At 45.8% G+C, this 19,292-nt stretch overlaps 1 protein-coding gene across 1 annotated transcript in view; it reads left to right on the forward strand.

The window, feature by feature from the left end:
* The first annotated feature begins 10,718 nt into the window (after window positions 1-10,718).
* LOC144479505 (TLE family member 5-like) overlaps window positions 10,719-19,292 on the forward strand; it is a 162,134-nt gene continuing 153,560 nt past the window's right edge. Inside the window, exon 1 of the mRNA XM_078198236.1 lies at window positions 10,719-11,288. Within this exon, the coding sequence (XP_078054362.1) occupies window positions 11,265-11,288 (24 nt within the window). The 5' untranslated portion in view covers window positions 10,719-11,264. The remainder of the gene's footprint in view (window positions 11,289-19,292) is intronic.

Genomic DNA, 19,292 nt, shown 5'->3' on the forward strand with positions numbered 1-19,292 from the left:
TGTCTGAATTACTAGTCCAGTGACAATACTACTACGTCACCACCTCCCAGAATAAATGATTGATGTAAGTGTCCCAGAAAAAAAGGTAAATAAGCAGCTGATTGAGAGGGAAAAATCACTTTGGATGGCGGAGAGCTATTTGAGATGCTGGCTCCGGCCTAACATCTTGGTTAGCTCAAGAAAACCTCAGACACGAGGAGCGAGCTTTTCAAAGCAATCCATGCTGGCATCAGTCTAACACTCTGACTGTCTCAAGGAGACTGAAGAAAACATTTCCAGCCAGGGAGATCAACCTCCTCCATCCGTTTGTCTGATCTGGGTCCAGTATACCCTTCTAAGGAGACTGCCAACGTCATGCATGGAAATCAGCATCCCCCTGCCTCCCCCAAACACTAGTCTGATCTAGAATCATAGAATCCCTACAGTGCTGAAGAGGCCATTCGACCCTTTGAGTCTGCAGCGACTCTGACAAAGTACCTTATCCGGGTCCTCTCCCAATCCTACCCCCATAACCCCACACATTTCACACGGTTAATCCATCTAACCTACACTAAGGGGCAATTTAGCATGGCCAATCAACCTAACTTGCATATCCTTGGAATGTGGGAGGAAACCAGAGCACCCGGAGGAAACCCACTCAGACACGAGGAGAACGTGCAGACTTTGCACAGAGAGTAGGACCTCTAAGCCATGCTCACCTGTTTCAGGTCACATGTCTTTTCTGTCTATTTAGATTATGTATCATATCTATTGGGCGGCACGGTGGCACAGTGGTTAGCACTGTTGCCGCACAGCGCCAGGGACCCGGTTTCAATTCCCGGCTTGGGTCACTGCCTGTGTGGAGTTTGCACATTTTCCCTGTGTCTACATGGGTTTCCTCCGGGTGCTCCGGTTTCCTCCCACAGTCCAAAGATATGCGGGTTAGCTGATTGGCCATGCTAAATTGCCCCTTAGTGTCAGGGGGATTAGCTTGGGTAAATGCTTGGGGTTATGGACATAGGGCCTGGGTGGGATTGTGGTTGGCGCAAACGCGATGGGCTGAATGGCCTCCTTTTGCTCTGCAGGATTCTATGATTCTATGATCTATACTGTTGATTTTTAATAAACTTAATAAGCTAACTTAATTATGAGTTCTTGACCACCACTTTGGGGAATCTATGACTTTTGAGCCCTGAAACTTACAAACATCATTGTTGATTGCCCATTCCTACTTGCCCTGAGAAGGTGATGGTGGACCTGCTTATTGAAGGACTGTAGTCCATGTGGCAGGTGTTCCCAATAAGCTGTAAGCTAGGGAATTCCAAAATACAGACCAAGCAACGATGAAGGAAATGTAACACATGTTCAAGTCTGGATGATGTGTAATTTGAAAGGAAACTTAGAGGTGATGGTGCCCCATGCGCTTATCATAGAATCCTACAGTGCAGAAGGAGGCCATTCGGCCCATCGAGTCTGTACCGACCACAATCACGCCCAGGTCCCGTCCCCGTAACCCCATGCATTTACCCCAGCTGGTCCCCCTGACACTAAGGGGCAATTTACCATGGCCAATCCACCTAATCTTGGTGTCTTTGTGTTTCTAAATGGTCAGGGTCATGAGTTTGGAATGTGCTTCTGAAGAAAGTTCGGTTATTTGCATCTTGCAGATCTGTAACCACCATGTGATGGAAATGGAGGGGATAGATATTTCTCATAGAGTCATAGAATCTACAGTGCAAAGGAGGCCATTTGGTCCATCACGCCTGCACCTACAACAATCCCACCCAGGTCCTGTCCTATCCCCGTAACCCCACATATTTATTCTCCTAATCCCCCTAACATTAAGGAGCAATTTAGCATGGTCAATCAATCTAACCCGCACATCTTTGGACTAAAAATAAACTGAATGCAGGTGGGAAATTCTATGCCACTGAATTCTTTAGGTCACATTATACTTGCATATGATAGGAATAACATACAATGGGATGTCGATTTTGGCAATCCATTCGATGGTTTTCTGAGACACCGTCTGAAGAAATGAGGTGACTCACTCGACAGATCTTAGTGGGCAAGTTGGTGTAATGTGTTCCTGGTCTAGGGCTCACACACACCCTTGCACCTCAGGCCATCCCTCGCCTTCGACTTGGAGAGCAGGTGGCTATATCATCCATCACCTGTGTGAGTTTGGTTGTACTGGGGATCTCTGCTGTTGGGTCAGAACCATAGAACCCCTACAGTACAGAAAGAGGCCATTCGGCCCATCGAGTCTGCACCGACAACAATCCCACCCAGGCCCTATCCCCATATCCTTAGATATTTACCTGCTAATCCCTCTAACCCTCATATTTACCCACTAAGTCAGTGGTGAGGTATTTCGGCTAATGGATGAGGTTTTGATGAAGCAGGCTGCTTTGACCTGGATCGGGCTGGTTGGCTCAGTTGGCTGGACGGTTGGTGCGGATCAGGTTGGTGCCAACAGGATCGGATTCAAACACTGTTTTGGTTGGGGTGGATATGGGGCGTGCCCACTTTACCCCTAGCCACAGTGGAGATAGCGGCAGGTCAGACCTGCCTTTGAGCAGAGAACTGGGGAAGAGGAACGTTTCAATATTTCAGAAAAAAAAATCTACAGTTCCAAAAATATCCATGTACATATATTAAAATAGGAATTAATTTCACCTTTTATCTATTTTCAGGGAAAAGCAATTATACATCTACGACTGACAGGAGCCAAATAGATACAGTCACGATATCAAGCGAGGGGTTTCAAAAAGATCTGTCGATTGTCAGAGAAAAATAAACTGAATGCAGGTAGGAAATTCTACACCCTCGAGTTCCGAGAAAAGGGACAATGAGATGGTTATTACATTCAGGATAGTGAGAATGTAGTATGGGGTGGGCGGGGGGGGGGGGGGGGGGGGGAGGGGAAGGATCAAGATGGCACATTTGGTGTACATAAAGGGAGAGAGAGGCTGAAGGTTACTACTTCTGCACTTGCCTGGCTCACACTTATCTTATTTTGGGCTTTCGAGTACAGTGAGCCATTGGTTTCCTTCCATCCTAACTAACATTGCCAGAGGGCTCGGAGACAGTCACTGAACATCAACTTGACTCAGTGGTATTAGAAGGCGCTCATGACTTGAAATCATGTGGTACGGCAGTATTTCGGAGGGACAATAAACTGAATAGCTGCTATTAATTCAAAGCCTGGCATCCAGCATTTTTATGCTATATATGAAACAAAAATATGTCTGTTACTGCCCCTGATTCTGCAACTTAAGAAATACGATGTAGACCATAACAAGACAGCTGTATCTTGTGGCTAGTGGCAGAAGAATTCATTCATCCTTCTCACCCTTTCTATATGTTGTATATACCAGTCAGTACGCAACGGGCGATACAAAACCACGGGTAATAGAATGAGAGAAAGAAAGACTTGCACTTATATCACATCTTTCATGCCCTCTCAAAGTGCTCTTACAGACAATTTAAGTACTTTTGATTGAGGCACCTTGAAACGCAGGAAGAGATAATAACCGGAATTTTACTGGCACACCCGCCCCGGAGTCAGGGAGGGCGAGGCTCGCAGAACGGCATTCTCCGTCGGCCTCGGGCGGGATCTTACGAGCCTTGGGTGGGTGAGGCGGTAAAATTCCGGAACATGGGTTTGCAGATGTCACGGAATCATCATTTTAAAGTCATACATTGTGTCCTTAATTTTTCCATATTTCCATTGCAAATTCCTACGTCCATATCTGTCGTGGAACCTGTCTATCCAATCTTGTCACTGGTACCATTACAGGATTCTCATTAAAACTGCTCTCCTTGCACAAAGGAACTTTGACAAATTGTCTTTTGTAAAGGCTAAATATATAACAGGTCACCACAGTCCACTGAGTTGTCACTTCCTCTGTTTGCCTTGGACTGAATTGGTGATGAAATTCTTCCTCGAATCCATCTATTTTTATTTTGGGAGAAAGACTGAGGGGAGACCTGGCCCATCTGCCCTGAAACTCTTTATCTCTGCCTTTATTACCTCTCAACTCGATGACTGCAATACTCTCCAGGCCGAACTCCTGCCTTACGCCATCCATAACTGTGCAAACTCAGCTGCTCATATTCTAATTTACATCAAGGTCCAAATCAACCATCATAGAACATAGAACAGTACAGCACAGAACAGGCCCTTCGGCCCACCATGTTGTGCCGAGCTTTATCTGAAACCAAGATCAAGCTATCCCACTCCCTATCATCCTGGTGTGCTCCATGTGCCTATCCAATAACCGCTTAAATGTTCCTAAAGTGTCTGACTCCACTATCACTGCAGGCAGTCCATTCCACACCCCAACCACTCTCTGCGTAAAGAACCTACCTCTGATATCCTTCCTATATCTCCCACCACGAACCCTATAGTTATGGCCCCTTGTAATAGCTCCATCCACCCGAGGAAATAGATCATCCCTGTGCTTGCTGACCTGCACTGGTTCCCAGATAAAATAAAAACAAATTAGGCAGTGGCATAGCGGTATTGTCGCTAGACTGGTAATCCAGAAACCCAAGGTAATGCATCTGGCCACCTGGGTTCGAATCCCACCATAGCAGATGGTGAACTTTGAATTCAATAAAATTAAAAATCTGGAATTAAAAGTCTAATGATGATCATGACACCATTGCTGATCATCATAAAACCCCATCTGGTTCACTAATGTTCTTTGGGGAAGGAAATCTGCCGTCCTTACCCGGTCTGGCCTACATGTGACTCCAGACCCATAGCAATGTGGTTGACTCTTAAATGCCCTCAGGGATGGGCAATACATACTGACCCAGCCAGCGACGCCCACATTCCGTGAACAAATTTTAAAAAAAATACTGCGGAATTTGGAATCTGAAACAAAAACAGATAATGCTGGAAAATCTCAGCAGGTCTGACAGCATCTGTGGAGAGAGAATAGAGCCAATGTTTTGAGTCTGGATGACCATTTTCTGTTTCTGTGTACATTGGTTCTCAGCAGGCTGATGCCTCAATTTGAAAATTCTCATCCTCGTTTTCAAATCCTTCGATGGCCTTGCCCCTCCCTATCTCTGTAACTTCCGACGGTGCTCTGGTGCTCCTCTGGATTTAGGCTTCCCCAATTTTAATCTTTCCACCTAGGCAGCCTTCAGCTGGGCCCATAACACTGGAATTCCCTCCTCTAAACACCACCTACATCTGGCTCCTCTTTTAAGACATTATTTGACCAAGCTGTGGGTCATTTGCCCTCACATCTGTTTGGCCCAAAGTCAAATCTTTGCTCAATAATGCTCTGATAAAATGCTTTGGGATGTTCTACTACATTAAAGGCGCTATATACACACAAATTTTCACTCTTGTTTTAAGGGATTCCTTAAATCCTGGCAAAGGTCGTGAGGATAAAGAGCACTTGGAGAGGAGAGACAAATTATTATGATAGTGTCAGTAAAACAAAGAGATGCAAGGACGGTTCATATGGAGAGTGGGAGGCTGGAGCTTCTGCAGTTTCCTAGTTGGTAGACCCAGCATTTATGTTGAAGTCTCTGCTTCAACACAGTGAGAACCTCTTGAGAAGATAGTGAATATTACAATGCATAGGGCGGCACGGTGACACAGTGGTTAGCAGAGACCCAGGTTCAATTCCGGCTTTGGGTGACTATCTGTGTGGAGTTTGCACATTCTCCCCGTGTCTGTGTAGGTTTCCTCCGGGTGCCCCGATTTCCTCCAAAGATCATAGAATCATAGGATGCCTACAGAGCAGAAGGAGGCCAACCAGCCCAAGGAGCCTGCATTGACATGTGCGGGTTCGGTTGATTTGCCATGCTAAATTGCCCCCTTAGTGTTAGGGAGACTAGCAGGGTAAATACATGGGTTTACATGGGTAGGGGATTTTTGTCGGTGCAGGCTCGATGGGCCAAATGGCCTCCTTCTGCACTGTAGAGATTCTATGATAATACATAACAGCTAAACCATCACCATGGCTGTCATTGTACCTCAACTTAGAGCATCCTGGATATTGATAACTTTCACGGTATCTATCACAAACAGAATTAAAAATCAAAATCAAAAACTGCACTCTACCTCTTTCTATATCGAGAAATGTTCTTTTTGATCAGTAAACATCAGTGCAACCTTATTTTTTTTCTGGATTTTCAAATCAAATATTCCTCAATCCTGTGCTACAAAAATAAGAAATATGATCCACCAAAAATATCCTGCGTCATAAATTTTTTTGATTCACTAATCACTTTCCAGGAACGTGGCCACACTCTTGGCAAAGGCAGAGATGCAGGCATTGTTACTAACCCGCACCTTGTCTCAACCTTGGGTGCCACCGAGGAAAGATTCACACCCGCCCTAATCATGTCCTGACATTGTACTCTTCCACACAGCTGATCAACATCACCAGCAGCAGTTGAACAGAGCTTCATCCATGCATGAAAGACGCCGGTATATTAAAACTAGATACATGGGAATGATTACAAGGCCAATAGCCACACCTCAGTTTCACACAGCAACTGTAAACCCATTGAACTTTGCTCTCACTTAGGATACAGTAAAATAGAATAAAAGGTATATAATTCCGGCAGGGCACGGGGCGGCACGGTGGCACAGTGATTAGCACTGCTGCCCCACAGTGCCAGGGACCCGGGTTTGATTCCCGCCTTGGGTCACTGTCTGTGTAAAGCCTGCAAGTTCTCCCTGTGTCTGCGTGGGTTTCCTCCGGGTGCTCCGGTTTCCTCCCACAGTCCAAAGAGGAAATTCTCCCTCAGTGTACCCGAACAGGTGCCGGTGTGCGGCCACTATGGGATTTTCTCAGTAACTTCATTGAAGTGTTTATGTAAGCCTACTTGTGACTAATAAATAAACTTTCAACTCCATTGACAACTTCAAGATGTCTCAAAGTGCTCTACAACCAAAGAAGCATTTTTTCAAATATAGTCACAGTGGGAAATGCAGCAACCAGTTTGCACACAGGAGGATCAAACAAACAGCAATAAAATGACTAAATTTTAGAAAACAATTGAGCTGTGGGACTAAAGTTGAACAGGATCCACTTGCCTACTCTTCTACAATTGGCATCATGGGATCTATAACCTCTGTCTGAGAGGGCAGGTTGGTTTAATATCTCATCTGGAAAAGACGCATCCGATAGCTCAGCACTCTGTCAGTGAACAAAGAACAGTACAGCGCAGGAACAAGCCTTTCGGCCCTCCAAGCCTGAACCAATCACATTGTCCTAGCCAGACCAGCCACCTGTACCCCTCTATACCCCACCTGTTCACATGCCTTTCCAGATAAGTCTTAAATATCGCTAAGGATCTGCCTCAACCACCTCACTTGGCAGTGCATTCCAAGCCCCCAACACCCACTGTGTAAAAAACTTCCTCCGCACATCTCCACTGAACCTTTCCCCCTTACCTTGAACTTGTGCCCCCTTGTAATTGTCATTTCTGCCCTGGGAAAAGGCTTCCAACTGTTCACCCTATCTATGCCCCTCATAATTTTATAAACTTCTATCAGGTTGCCCCCTCAGCCTCTCTCTTTCCAGGGAGAACAATCCCAGTTTATTCAACCTTTCCTCATAGCTAATACACCCCATACCAGTCAACATCCTGGTAAATCTTTTCTGTACTCCCTCCAAAGCCACCATGTCCTTCTGGTAGTGTGGCGACCAGAATTGGGCACAGTATTCCAAATGTGGCCTAACCAACGTGCTGCACTGAGGTGTCAGTCTAGAGATTTTACACTCTCACTTGACCCAAGACCGGAAAATCCTGCCTGAGGTCAACGGACATTTTTGTTGTCCGCCCCTCGTCCGCTCCGATTCCATGGCAGGCGGGGTGGTGGAATTCCAGCAATATGTGTTTCTATCTCTGGAGTGGGAAGTAAGTTTGGATGGGGAGTTGGGGCATTAAGAATCAACTTTAAGGCACAAAGTTTCAATGATTAAAACAGAAGTTTTAATGGGATTTAATCTGTTTGCTTTGTGCTTCCTGTAACTGCTTTGAAAGGGCCACAGTGAATATTAATCTGAATGACACCAGATTAAAAGCATTAATTTATGAATTTCATAAACTTGGTTTTTATTGACTTGAGTTTAGAATGTTGATGAGATAAGTTAAATACTGTCGCGGTCTCACGAATGCCTTGTACAGTTCTAACCACACTTCCCTACTTTTATACTCTATTCCTTTCGTTATAATTGCCAAAATTCCATTTGCCTTCCTTATTACCTGCTGTACCTGCATACTTGTTTTCTGTGATTCATGCATGAGGACACCCAGATCCCTCTGTAGTAAAGCACTCTGAAGTCTCTCTAATAAGTTGCCTTTCTATTTTTCTGACCAAAATGGACAGCCTCACACATTAAACTCCATCTTCCACATTTTGGCCCACTCACGTAACCCATCCATATCCATTTGTAAACTGCTTATTTCTTCATCACAACTTACTATCCCAGCTATGTTAGCGTCGTTTGCAAATTGGACGATAATACCTTCTATCCATGCAGCCAAGTGAGTAAAATAGATTGTAACTAGTTGGGGCCCAAGGACTAAACCCTGTGGCACCCCACTAGTTATGTCTCGCCAACCAGAAAAAGACCCATATATCCCAACTCTCTGCTTTCTGTTGGTTAACACAGTAAGAAGTCTCACAACACCAGGTTAAAGTCCAACAGGTTTATTTGGTAGCAAAATCCACTAGCTTTCAGAGCGCTCGCTGCTCCTTTGTCAGGTGAGTGGGATTTCAGTTCACAAACAGGGCATATAAAGACACAAACTCAATTTACAAAATAATGGTTGGAATGCGAGTCTTTACAGGTAATCTGTTGGTTACCCAGTCCTCTATCCAAGCTAATAAATTACCCCTAACCCCCTGTGATCTTACTTGATGTATAAAACTATAAAAGAGATTTGTAAGGTAGATACAGAAAAGCTATTGTCCATAGTTGCATGAGGGACAAAAGGACATGACCTTAACGTTGAATCAAAAACATGTCTTCACACAAAGGGCGGTGAAAATCTGGAACTCTCTCCCCACTGGTTGCTGCAGTGGGTGGCATTGTGACACAATGGTTAGCGCTGCTGCCTCACAGCACCAGGGACTAGGGTTCGATTCCTGGCTTGGGTGACTATCTGCGTGGAGTTTGCACGTTCTCCCCGCGTCTGCGTGGGTTTCCTCCGGGTGCTCCAGTTTCCTCCTACAGTCCGAAAGGCATGTTGGTTAGGTGCATTGGTCATACTAAATTCTCCCTCAGTGTACCCAAACAGGCACCGGAGTGTGTCAACTCGGGGATTTTCACAGTAACTTCATTGCAGTGTTAATGTAAGCCTACTTGTGACACTAATAAATAAATTTTTTTTAAAAATTGCAATGTCCTAGACTGAGATCAGAGGGGTGCAGTCTCACTAATGCCTTGTACAGAAGCAGTCACACCCTAATTTTATACTGTATTCCTTTCGCAATAACTGCCAATATTCCATTTGTCTTCCTTATTACCTGCTGTGCCGACATACTAGTTTTCTGCCATTCGCGCATGAGGACACCAAGATCCCTCTGCACCGAAACACTCTCAAGTTTCTCGCCATTTAGATAATAAGTTGCCTTTTAATTAGGTAAGCTTGAGAAGGGACTTGGAGCGAAGGTAATTGGAGTTGAGGTAGAGGTCAGACATGATCCTAATTCAATGCTAGCACAGGCTCGAGGGGCTGAATGACCTACGTCCTGTTCCTACGTAACTGTCTCTGATGGTGACTTATTTTCTCACTCATTGCTGACCTACTTTATTCACTTGTGCTGAATTGAATTATATTTGCATTTGTTTTTCTTTGTATCTTTCAGCTTATATCTAACCCCCTATCCTGTTCCCTCTCTGGTGTCTCTTGCTCGCTTCTTTTGCTCTGTCCTTCATCAATGAATGTTGTTCTCGTTTGCACCCATGGGAGAGACATCATGGGGACAGCACGAGGCCAACACTGGATCAGTTAATTAACAGACTGAGATCCCTTCTCCTCCCCATCCGCATTTTGTTTACACCGTTCCTTCCGGACACAAGTGGGGCAGGATTTTAGGAGGGGGGCTGCACACAACCTGGACAAGCTGGAGTTAAATCTCGCACACATTTTTTTTCAGCGGGAGGTTGGAGGTGGGATCACCAACACACAACGCAAAAAAAAAACAGCCGTCCAGTCACCCTTATTGATGTGATCTGAAACCCCTCGTGAGATAACAAGCCTTGTAATCTATCTCTCCGGGGTATACTTCAGTCAGTGTTGAATTCCACATATTTATTCCAGAGCTTTTAAGAGGCTGGAAAATTATATATATTTTTTCAAGTCCAAACCCATCCCTTATATGAATAAGCAGGAGGGGAGGAGAGGGGAGGGGAGGAGAGGGGAGGGGGGGGGGGGGGATGGAATCGATGTATCTGTATTATAAATTAACAAGAGGGGGAGGGGAATATGTATTTATTTGGACTGGGAGGAAGGGAATTAAAATAGAAGAGTGGTTTGATGGGGGGGGGGCTTTAAAAAAAAAATATAATAAAATGTGTGTGTATTTTTTAATTTTTTGGTGTGGGGGGGTGGTAAAGATTATTAAAAATGGCTCTGGGTAAGCTACCCCACTTCCGCATCACATGGTGTCTTGTCTCAGTCATTGGACCGCCCTCGTTCGGTTTGTTACAGTGTCGCTCTGCTGTAGCGCTCGACAACGTTGTATCCCCGAGAAAGGGAAGGAACACACCAAGGCAGCAAAGACTACCCTTCCCACAACAACATCAGCTCCCCCTCCAGGAAAAGAAAAACCCCTTCCAGAAGAACCCCCCCCCCCCAAAAAAAAGAGGCAAAGAGGAAAATATACAAAGGAGAGAGAGGATTTTTTTTTCCTCCCTGTTTTTTTAGGGGTTGATACACACTGAGCAATGCACCGAGATGTTTCGGTGCTAAACACCAGCGTCTCCCTCATCAACGTCATCTATCGGAAGGGGTGTACAATGTATCGCGACCGCATCATGAAAGATAGAAAATAATTCCTTTCTCTCGCTTTTTCTTTTTTTTCCCACCACCAAATCCGTGCGGGAAGTGTCGGCGGAAACAGCTTCATCTTTTGTTTTTTTACCCTTGGTCGGTACCGCAGGAATTTTCTTTTTTTTTGTTGTTGTTGGATTTCAAGGGAGGGTTTGATTCATTGAAATTTTGGGGGAAAGAAAAATTTATCTACGTTTTCCGAGAGAGAAGGGGAAAGAGGAGAGAGAAAAAAAGAGGGGGCGATGTATCCGCAAGCCAGGCAGTCGGTAAGTGACTTCTTGCGCACGTTTGGATTTCAGCCTGTTAATTTCACTTGTTTTTGTTTTGTCTTCTTCTCGGAAGTGAAACTGACCAGCCGGCTCTGAAATCCTTCTGGAGTTGTCTTCCTCCTGCCGGATATCGTGAGCTTTCCCGAGCCACAGCTATCCTCCCTCTGGTTTATCCTTAACAAAATCAAATCGGCACCCACTCACTCAATTTCTGATTTAACTTACAGGTTCGGCTGAAAGATTTCTTTCACTTGGGTGTCTATAATCATTATTTTTATTTGTAAATTCATGTATCCCTTTGTAATTTCCCCAAAAAAAGGGGGGAAGGATGCACCCACCTTGCTTTGTAATAACGCCCTGTTTGGATCTGTTGTAGACTTTGGACACATTTGCTATTGTTTTAAACCCGCTTTCTCTGCACTTAATGTGAGGCGGCCCCCCACTCAATTAACCGTTCCTTTGGCACGCTTTAAAGCTCAGGCACACTGAGAAATGACGCTTGCAAACCGGATTGTGGAATCAAAGATGGTGGTGGAATTGTACACGCAACGTAATTGTCATTTTTTTGTTTGATGTGCAGAAGTTTTTTTTCACCCAAAAGGTCACTTCGGGATTTCCAGGTTAACCACTCGCCACCTTGAACCTATTTTTCCTTTTCGATCCCATCCAGTTTCCATTTTGTGTGTGCAACATTTTACAGACGTCACTCTCAAACCCTCAAATTAACCAATGCTTTTTTAAAAAAAAAACCCCAACTCACTCTCTCCACTAGTGGGTTCGAAAGGTTTCTCAGTTAGAGCCAGCAGTCTTGTGAAGGGAGTGATTGTACTTTGATCAGTGTTTACCTTCTCCTGTGGTCACGAGTGGTAGGCGTTGTTTAATGTTTATTTATTAGTGTCACGAGAGGCTTACATTAACACAGCAATGAAGTTACTGTGGAAAAATCCCCCTAGTCGCCACACTCCAGCGCCTGATCGGGTACACTGAGGGAGAATTTAGCATGGCCACAGCATCTAACGAGCAGGTCTTTCGGACTTTGGGAGAAAACCGGAGGAAACCCATGCAGTCACGGGGGAAAGTGCAGACTCCGCACAGACAGTGACCCAGGCTGGGAATCAAACCCAGGCCCCTGGTGCTATGAGGCAGCAGTGCTAACCACTGTGCTGCCCATGTGTAGATGGAGATCGAGATTGGGCAGAGGAGCAATACTAATGTAACTCGCTTTGTGGGCACCTCACAAGACTTTAATTCATAATTTTTTAAATTTCCTTATTTTTAAAAAGTCTAAGATAGAATCATGGAATTCCTACAGTGCAGAAGGAGGCTATTTGGCCCATCGAGCCTGCACAATCCCTCCCAGGCCCTATCCCTGTAACCCCATGTATTTACCCCACTAATCCCCCGACACGAAGGAGCAATTTGGCATGGCCAATCCACCTAACCTGCGCATCTTTGGACTGTGGGAGGAAACCAGAGCACCTGGAGGAAACCCACACAGACACGGAGAGAATGTGCAAACTCCACACAGACAGTGACCCAAGGCTGGAATTGAACTCGGGTCCGCGGTGCTGTGAGGCAGCAATACTAACCACTCTGCAACCTTGCCGCCCCTTTCCTCGCTGTTTGGAGGTGCTAATCTATGCTGGGATATCATCCTACAAGTCCCCCCTTTAGTACCGAGTCCACAAGTAATTTTGCCTCATGTGAGCTGAGGTGCCGACTCTCCAAGTTATTCGCTGGTGGTTGAGGGGGGCAGACCTACTTCTGACCTCATTGTGCATTTTCCAGAGATGCTGGGTGATCTGGGATTGGAACCTTGGCTGACATTTCTCCTCTCCTAATGGGTGTGAATCCTGGGACCTCCTTGGGTTGAATGATTGAGTGCCACTAGGCAGCAAATTTACCCTCAAAAGGGGCATTTTTGTCATTTTGAGAAGGAAATAAAATAATGATTGATTAAAAGTCTTGAGGTGATGTAATGAAGCAAGTTACATCTGTCCAATCTCTTAATCTCCATCTACATGTCTACCAGTTGTAACCACAGGTGAAGGTAAACACATCACCAAACTACCTTCACTCCCTTCTCACGACTCCTGGCTTTTACTGAGAAACCTTTAGGATCCATTGGATTCTTGGTGGATATGGAAACATAGAAACTAGAAACAGGAGTAGGCCATTCGGCCTTTGAGTCTGCTCCGCCATTCATTATGATCATCAGATTTCAATATCCTGATCCACCCCCATACCCCATATCGCTTGATCCATTTAGCCCCAACAGCTATATCTAATTTCTTCTTGAAATCACACAATGTTTTGGCCTCAAAATAGAGCGAGAGAGTTGGATTTTTTGAAAGCATTGGTTAATTTGAGGGTTTGTGAGTGACGTCTGTAAAATGTTGCCCACACAAAATGGAAACTGGATGTGGTCTAAAAATAGGTTACAGATGGTGTGAGAAGGTGGTGCTTCCCGGCCATAATGGCGAGTTGTTGTTCGTGTGCCAGTCCCTTTGGTCAATTGGGTGGAAGTGTCAGGGCTGTGGAACTCCTCACTTTCTCCTCACTGCTCATTTAATCAGCCATCGGGGACCGCCGTTGAATTGGGTATGGTCCAACCAGATTTCTTCCTCCCTCCAATGGATACAAGGTCCTTCCACGTGGTACTTTGGGCAGCTTGGTCAAGAGTTGAAATACCTCCCCGTCGCTCCTGAAGGTACAGCTGAGATGTCATTCCATTGGTAGCAACTGTCCTCCAGCTGCTATCCCGAGTGACTGCTCTTCAGAGGAGGTGGATACCTTGGCTGTAAGCACCAGCAGGTTGTTCACCCAGGGTTGGGGGAAACTTAGCTGTACGCTGATCCATCCACATCCAATATGAACAGGCACAACGTTTTCACTGGGAGCCGTCAAGAGTGGGAACCTTGGGTGATGTTTTGTTCCACTGTTGGGGACAGAGGTGCCGAGTTCATTTTGTAGAGTTGGGTTTGAGGCCAGTTGCTCAGCCAGACCGCTGAGCGAGCCGGGAGCTATCCTTGTTTGGTTCAATTGCACGTCACACAACGGACCGTCATGGCAAGAGGAGCTCCAAAACATTCCTCTGAACCTAGAGCTGAACCTTTGACCACTTGCTGCAAAATCCCAATACGCTCCTGTTTGAGAAAGCAAGGCGTACGTTTTGAAGATGTACTGTTGTCTGTTCGGGGGGTGGGGGGTGATGTTCAGGAGCATCCTTTCACGCAGTGTCTCCCGAGCTAGTGGTTAGTTCCTTGATGCTTTGCTGCTCTGTGGGCACAGGTTCAAGTGGGATCGTGACCGTGTGTCAGCAGTTTATTCAACTGCGGATGATATTGCAGTCAATCCTGATCCTAACCTCTGCCAGTGTGACACGCATGCAGGGGTCATTAACTTGCAATTGAGAATGGGATCCCTGGCTAATTCCCTCCTTCCAGGGGCACCGAGGCCAATTAGTACCCTTATTGCCATCCGGTATGAGATCAGATAAGCTGACGCAGACTGTGAATCAAACCTGTAATCTTCCAGATAAGATCTGGAAGGAGTTTACCAGCGCAATTAAAATCAGCCTGACTACATGCATGCCATGTAAACTGGCAACATATGTTGCGTGACTTTGCATAATGTGACCAGCTTCGCCTTTGGAACCACTTTCATAGCCGTTTACCACAATTCCCCCCCCCCCCACCCTTCGCCACCTTCCCAATTTTAAACCTTCATGGCTGTGTCATGCTCTAATACAAAGTCAATTCACAGTCGTATCACGCGACATCGTCACATGTGAATCTAATTTTGGCAATTCCACTGCAGAGCTGTTCCAAGCTGGGCGGGAAGTTTGTATCAGGCCGGTGGCTCGTGTTCATTTGTTGTTTGTGCCCCTCTGTACATGAAGAGGAAAGTTCCACAGGTGCGGCAACCCCTTCAGTGTTAGGGTGCAGTGAGCCGGGGGGGGGGGGGGAGACTGGGGTTGTCTCCCAATCAATTGGTCAGTTTCTTGAACTCCCTTTTTCAGTCTTCCTCTTCACTGCACCATCCCTTGTGAAGCCGTGCACGTTTCTGAGATTAGATCTTGGGTAGGGAACAGTCAGCTTGCCCTGCTGACTTTGGATCCCACCCGAGAGTTTTGGCCCCAGTTAAAAATCCAACCGTGAGTCCCGAAATCATGTGAAGACTTGCGATTTTGAGAGCAGTTTGGGAGATGATTGTATTTTTATTTTAGACAAATTCTTTTAGCTTTAAGGCAAATTTAAAAAAAAATTGAGTTTGGCTTTAATCAGCAATTAAGTTATTTGTTCTGAGTTGCAGCAGTTGAAGGACAGTTGGAATCTTTCAGTGCTCCAAGTCCAGGGAGAGACGTGGAAAAGGGAGTTAGTTTTGAGATGGCGGGCATTGGTGGTGGGGCATTACAGCAACTCCTGCGGGAACAGAACAGTCACTAGGTGAAGTTTAAAGTTTATTTATTGTGTCACAATTGAGCTTATGGTTAACACTGCAATGGAGTTACTGTGAAAATCCCCTAGTTGCCACACTACGGCGCCTGTTCGGGTACACTGAGGGAGAATTTAGCATGACCAATGCACCTAATCACATCTTTCGGACTGTGGGAGGAAACTGGAGAACCTGAAGGCTGTACAGGCTGTGGCTCAAACTTATAGAATTCCACAGTGCAGATGGAGGCCATTCAGCCAATTGAGTCTGCACTGATTCTCTGACAGAGTATCTCACCCAAGCCCTAGCCCCATAACCCCACGTATTTACGCCGCTAACAGAAATTGGGACACTAAGGGGCAACTTAGCATGGAAAATCAAATTAATCTGGACTGAGGGGAAACCGGAGCACCCGGAGCAAACCCACGCAGACACGGGGAGAACATGCAGACTCTGCACAGAGAGTGATCCAAGCCAGGAACCGAACCCCCCCCAAGCCAGGAACCGAACCCCCCCTGGTGCTGTGATGCAGCAGTGCTAGCCACTGTGCCGCCCCAGTGAGGGCACTGGAATTCAACTGGAATGTCCTCTGGTTGAATAGCTTGCTGGTATTCACTGCTTAGGCTCACATGCGAGGTGTCTTCGCGGTTCCCAAAACCTGGCTGGCAGTGCTGGAGTGCGAGCCACTGCTGTCAGCGAAAGGGAAGCATATTCCAGTGATTCGGGACATCACATGAAAATGTCAGCCTTGTCTTGTGCATTAACAAGTGCTATTTCTCCTGAAACCTTGGAGGTTGGCTCATTTTGTTATGGGCTAATTATCACATGTATTCTGCAGAATAAAATAGATTTTTCTGCTTTTCTCTTAAAATCTACAACCTCCCTGTGACCGATCAGCTTTTGAAGTGCCCCCTGGATAGTTTGTGGTTTTAAGCACTCATTTAGCTTTTCACCCATCAGTTGCTTCAGAACCTAAATTGCAGCACTTGTATTCAACTGGGAGCACTTGGGCTGTGGTGCGATTGTCAGATGCAGTTTGATATGGATCAGATTGGAGAATGTCAGCTGCCTGTTCCCATGTTCCAGGGGCAGGTGTGACAAGCTGACTATCGCATTCATTGTCACACCTGACCAGGAACATCATGAAGACTGCAGAGATTGTTGGATCTTGAATGAGCTTACAATTTTATGTTGCAGCTCCCATTCTGAAATACTAAATTAAAGAAAAACGTGTGTGTTTTGTAATCCACCACCAACGCCCCAATTACTTTGGTGGGAGGCTGGAGGAGGAGTAGTGGGAGGGGACACCAGTCCGCAGAATTCAACGATGAGGATTGGAAAACTTAATATTTTGAGTAGTGTCAGCAACAGGTATTCCTCGATTTGCATACAGTGCATTTCTATACAGTGAAGGGTGGCACAGTGGTTAGCACTGCTGCCTCACAGCTCTGGGGACCTTGGTTCGATTCCCGGCTTGGGTCACTGTCTGTGCGGAGTTTGCACGTTCTCCCCGTGTCTGCGTGGGTTTCCTCCAGGTGCTCCGGTTTCCTCCCCCAGTTCCGAAGGTGTGCAGGTTAGGTGGATTGGCCATGCTAAATTGCCCCTTGGTGTCCCAAAATGGGTAGGTTAGGGGGATTAGCGGGGTAAATATGTGGGGTTACGGGGACAGGGTGGGATTGTTGTCGGTGCAGGCTCGATGGGTCGAATGGTGGTCTCTTGCACTGTAGGATTTGTATGAAACTTATTTAACTTTGGATTAACAATATACCTCTGTTCCAGACTTGACAGAGTGCCTGTTACTCCATGCAATCTTCTGAGATGAGTTTTCAGCGTCAAATAACGGGCAATTTAAAAAAAGTTAAAAATGAAGGTCAGCCTTCAGTGTATTTTCAATTGGTTTCGTCTCCCATTGTGCTACAATTAACTTCTGTGTGGTTCTCGGAACCGATCAAATGTTCAAATCTACTTGGATTCTGCAATCCAAAGTGGTTCTGCCATTGCTTCTTCATTCTCGGTGCAGGTCGACACATCTATGCAGTGCAAATATAGGCTTAGTGTAAACCTGTTTTGTGCCTGGAGATCAACCTTCAGTTCATTCCTAGGCAACATATCACAAGTTGTACAGACCTTGGTTCCTTTGCGTGTACCAATGGGTGATCCAGAAAATACTGCTGATTTTTTTTTTTTACTTGACTAGTGCACCCAGATACAGACCAAGAAGGTCCCAGATTTCATTTCCGTCTGTACCAATCTCAGCTGCGACTGTGCCAGGAATGTCACAGCTGACTATCTGCAGCCCTTGGCTGGAGAGACCAAAATACTCATGGGTTTGAACTTTTGATCCACCGCCTTGCTGGAAAGCAAGTGGATTGAGGTCATATCTCCCATGGTCGAACTGGTTCTCTCTGCTCGTAGGGTGGCACAGTGGTTAGCACTGCTGCTTCACAGAGCCAGGGACCCAGGTTCAATTCCAACCTCGGGTCACTGTCTGTGTGGAGTCTGCACATTCTCCCCGTGTCTGCGTGGGTTTCCTCCCACAGTCCAAAGATGTGCTTGTTAGGTGGATTGGCCACGCTAAATTGCCCCTTGGTATCCTGGTATTAACGGGATAAATACATGAGGTTACGTGGATAGGATCTGGGTGGGATGCTCCGTCAAAGAGTCAGTGCAGACTCGATGGGCCAAATGGTTACAAAGGTGTGCAGGTTATGTTGATTGGCCATACTAAATTACTCCTTGGTGTCAGGGGGATTAGAAGGGTAAATATGTGGGGTTATGATTATAGGATGGGGTTATTGTCAATGCAGGCCCAACGGGCCACATAGCCTCCTGCTGCCCTGTAGGGATCCTATAAATAAAGAATAGCCACTCGGGCAAGTCATAACTGACAACCGAGTGTATGCTGACATGGAGTCCTTCATATTAGGATATGAGGAGAAAATGTGAAGTGGGAGAAACTCAACAGATAACTCCGAGATGCATACTGTTTGCAGTGTAGTACATTTCTTTAGTTTGTGTGGACCATACTAGATGAGAACATCACTAGTTTGATTGCTGTACATCCTGTCAGTCCAAGAGTGGTAGAGCGAATCAGTTAATTCTCCACAGTTGCACTCTGTGCGGCCATGTTATTAGTAGACAGCTCCATTCTGATTGTCCATGTTGGATTCTTTTCTACTTGAGAACTGGCATGGTGAAGGTGTACCCATTGAAGGCAGGTTAGCGTAGCCGGAGGTTTAAACTCTGGCATACAGCATGAACATCTTGACCCTCTCTGGTCAGAGCTGTCGAGCCATTGTGATTGTTTGTGAAATAGTGAGGCATTGTTCCTATTGACAATTCTGGCATCCAAAAGACGCTACTGTTAATATTGCTGTGTGATCAATGTCAACAAATGTTCTGTAGATTAGGTTTGGGACATTTTTTTGCAGCTATTTTTCTTTGGCATTGAGATTAGATGACCTCTTTAAAAACTGATTATCATAAAATCCCTACAGTACAGAAGGAGGCCATTCGGCCCATCGAGTCTGTACTGACCACAATCCCACTTAGGCCCTATTCCCG

The sequence above is a fragment of the Mustelus asterias genome, chromosome 26 (assembly GCF_964213995.1).
Source record: "Mustelus asterias chromosome 26, sMusAst1.hap1.1, whole genome shotgun sequence".
Lineage (NCBI taxonomy): Eukaryota > Metazoa > Chordata > Chondrichthyes > Carcharhiniformes > Triakidae > Mustelus > Mustelus asterias.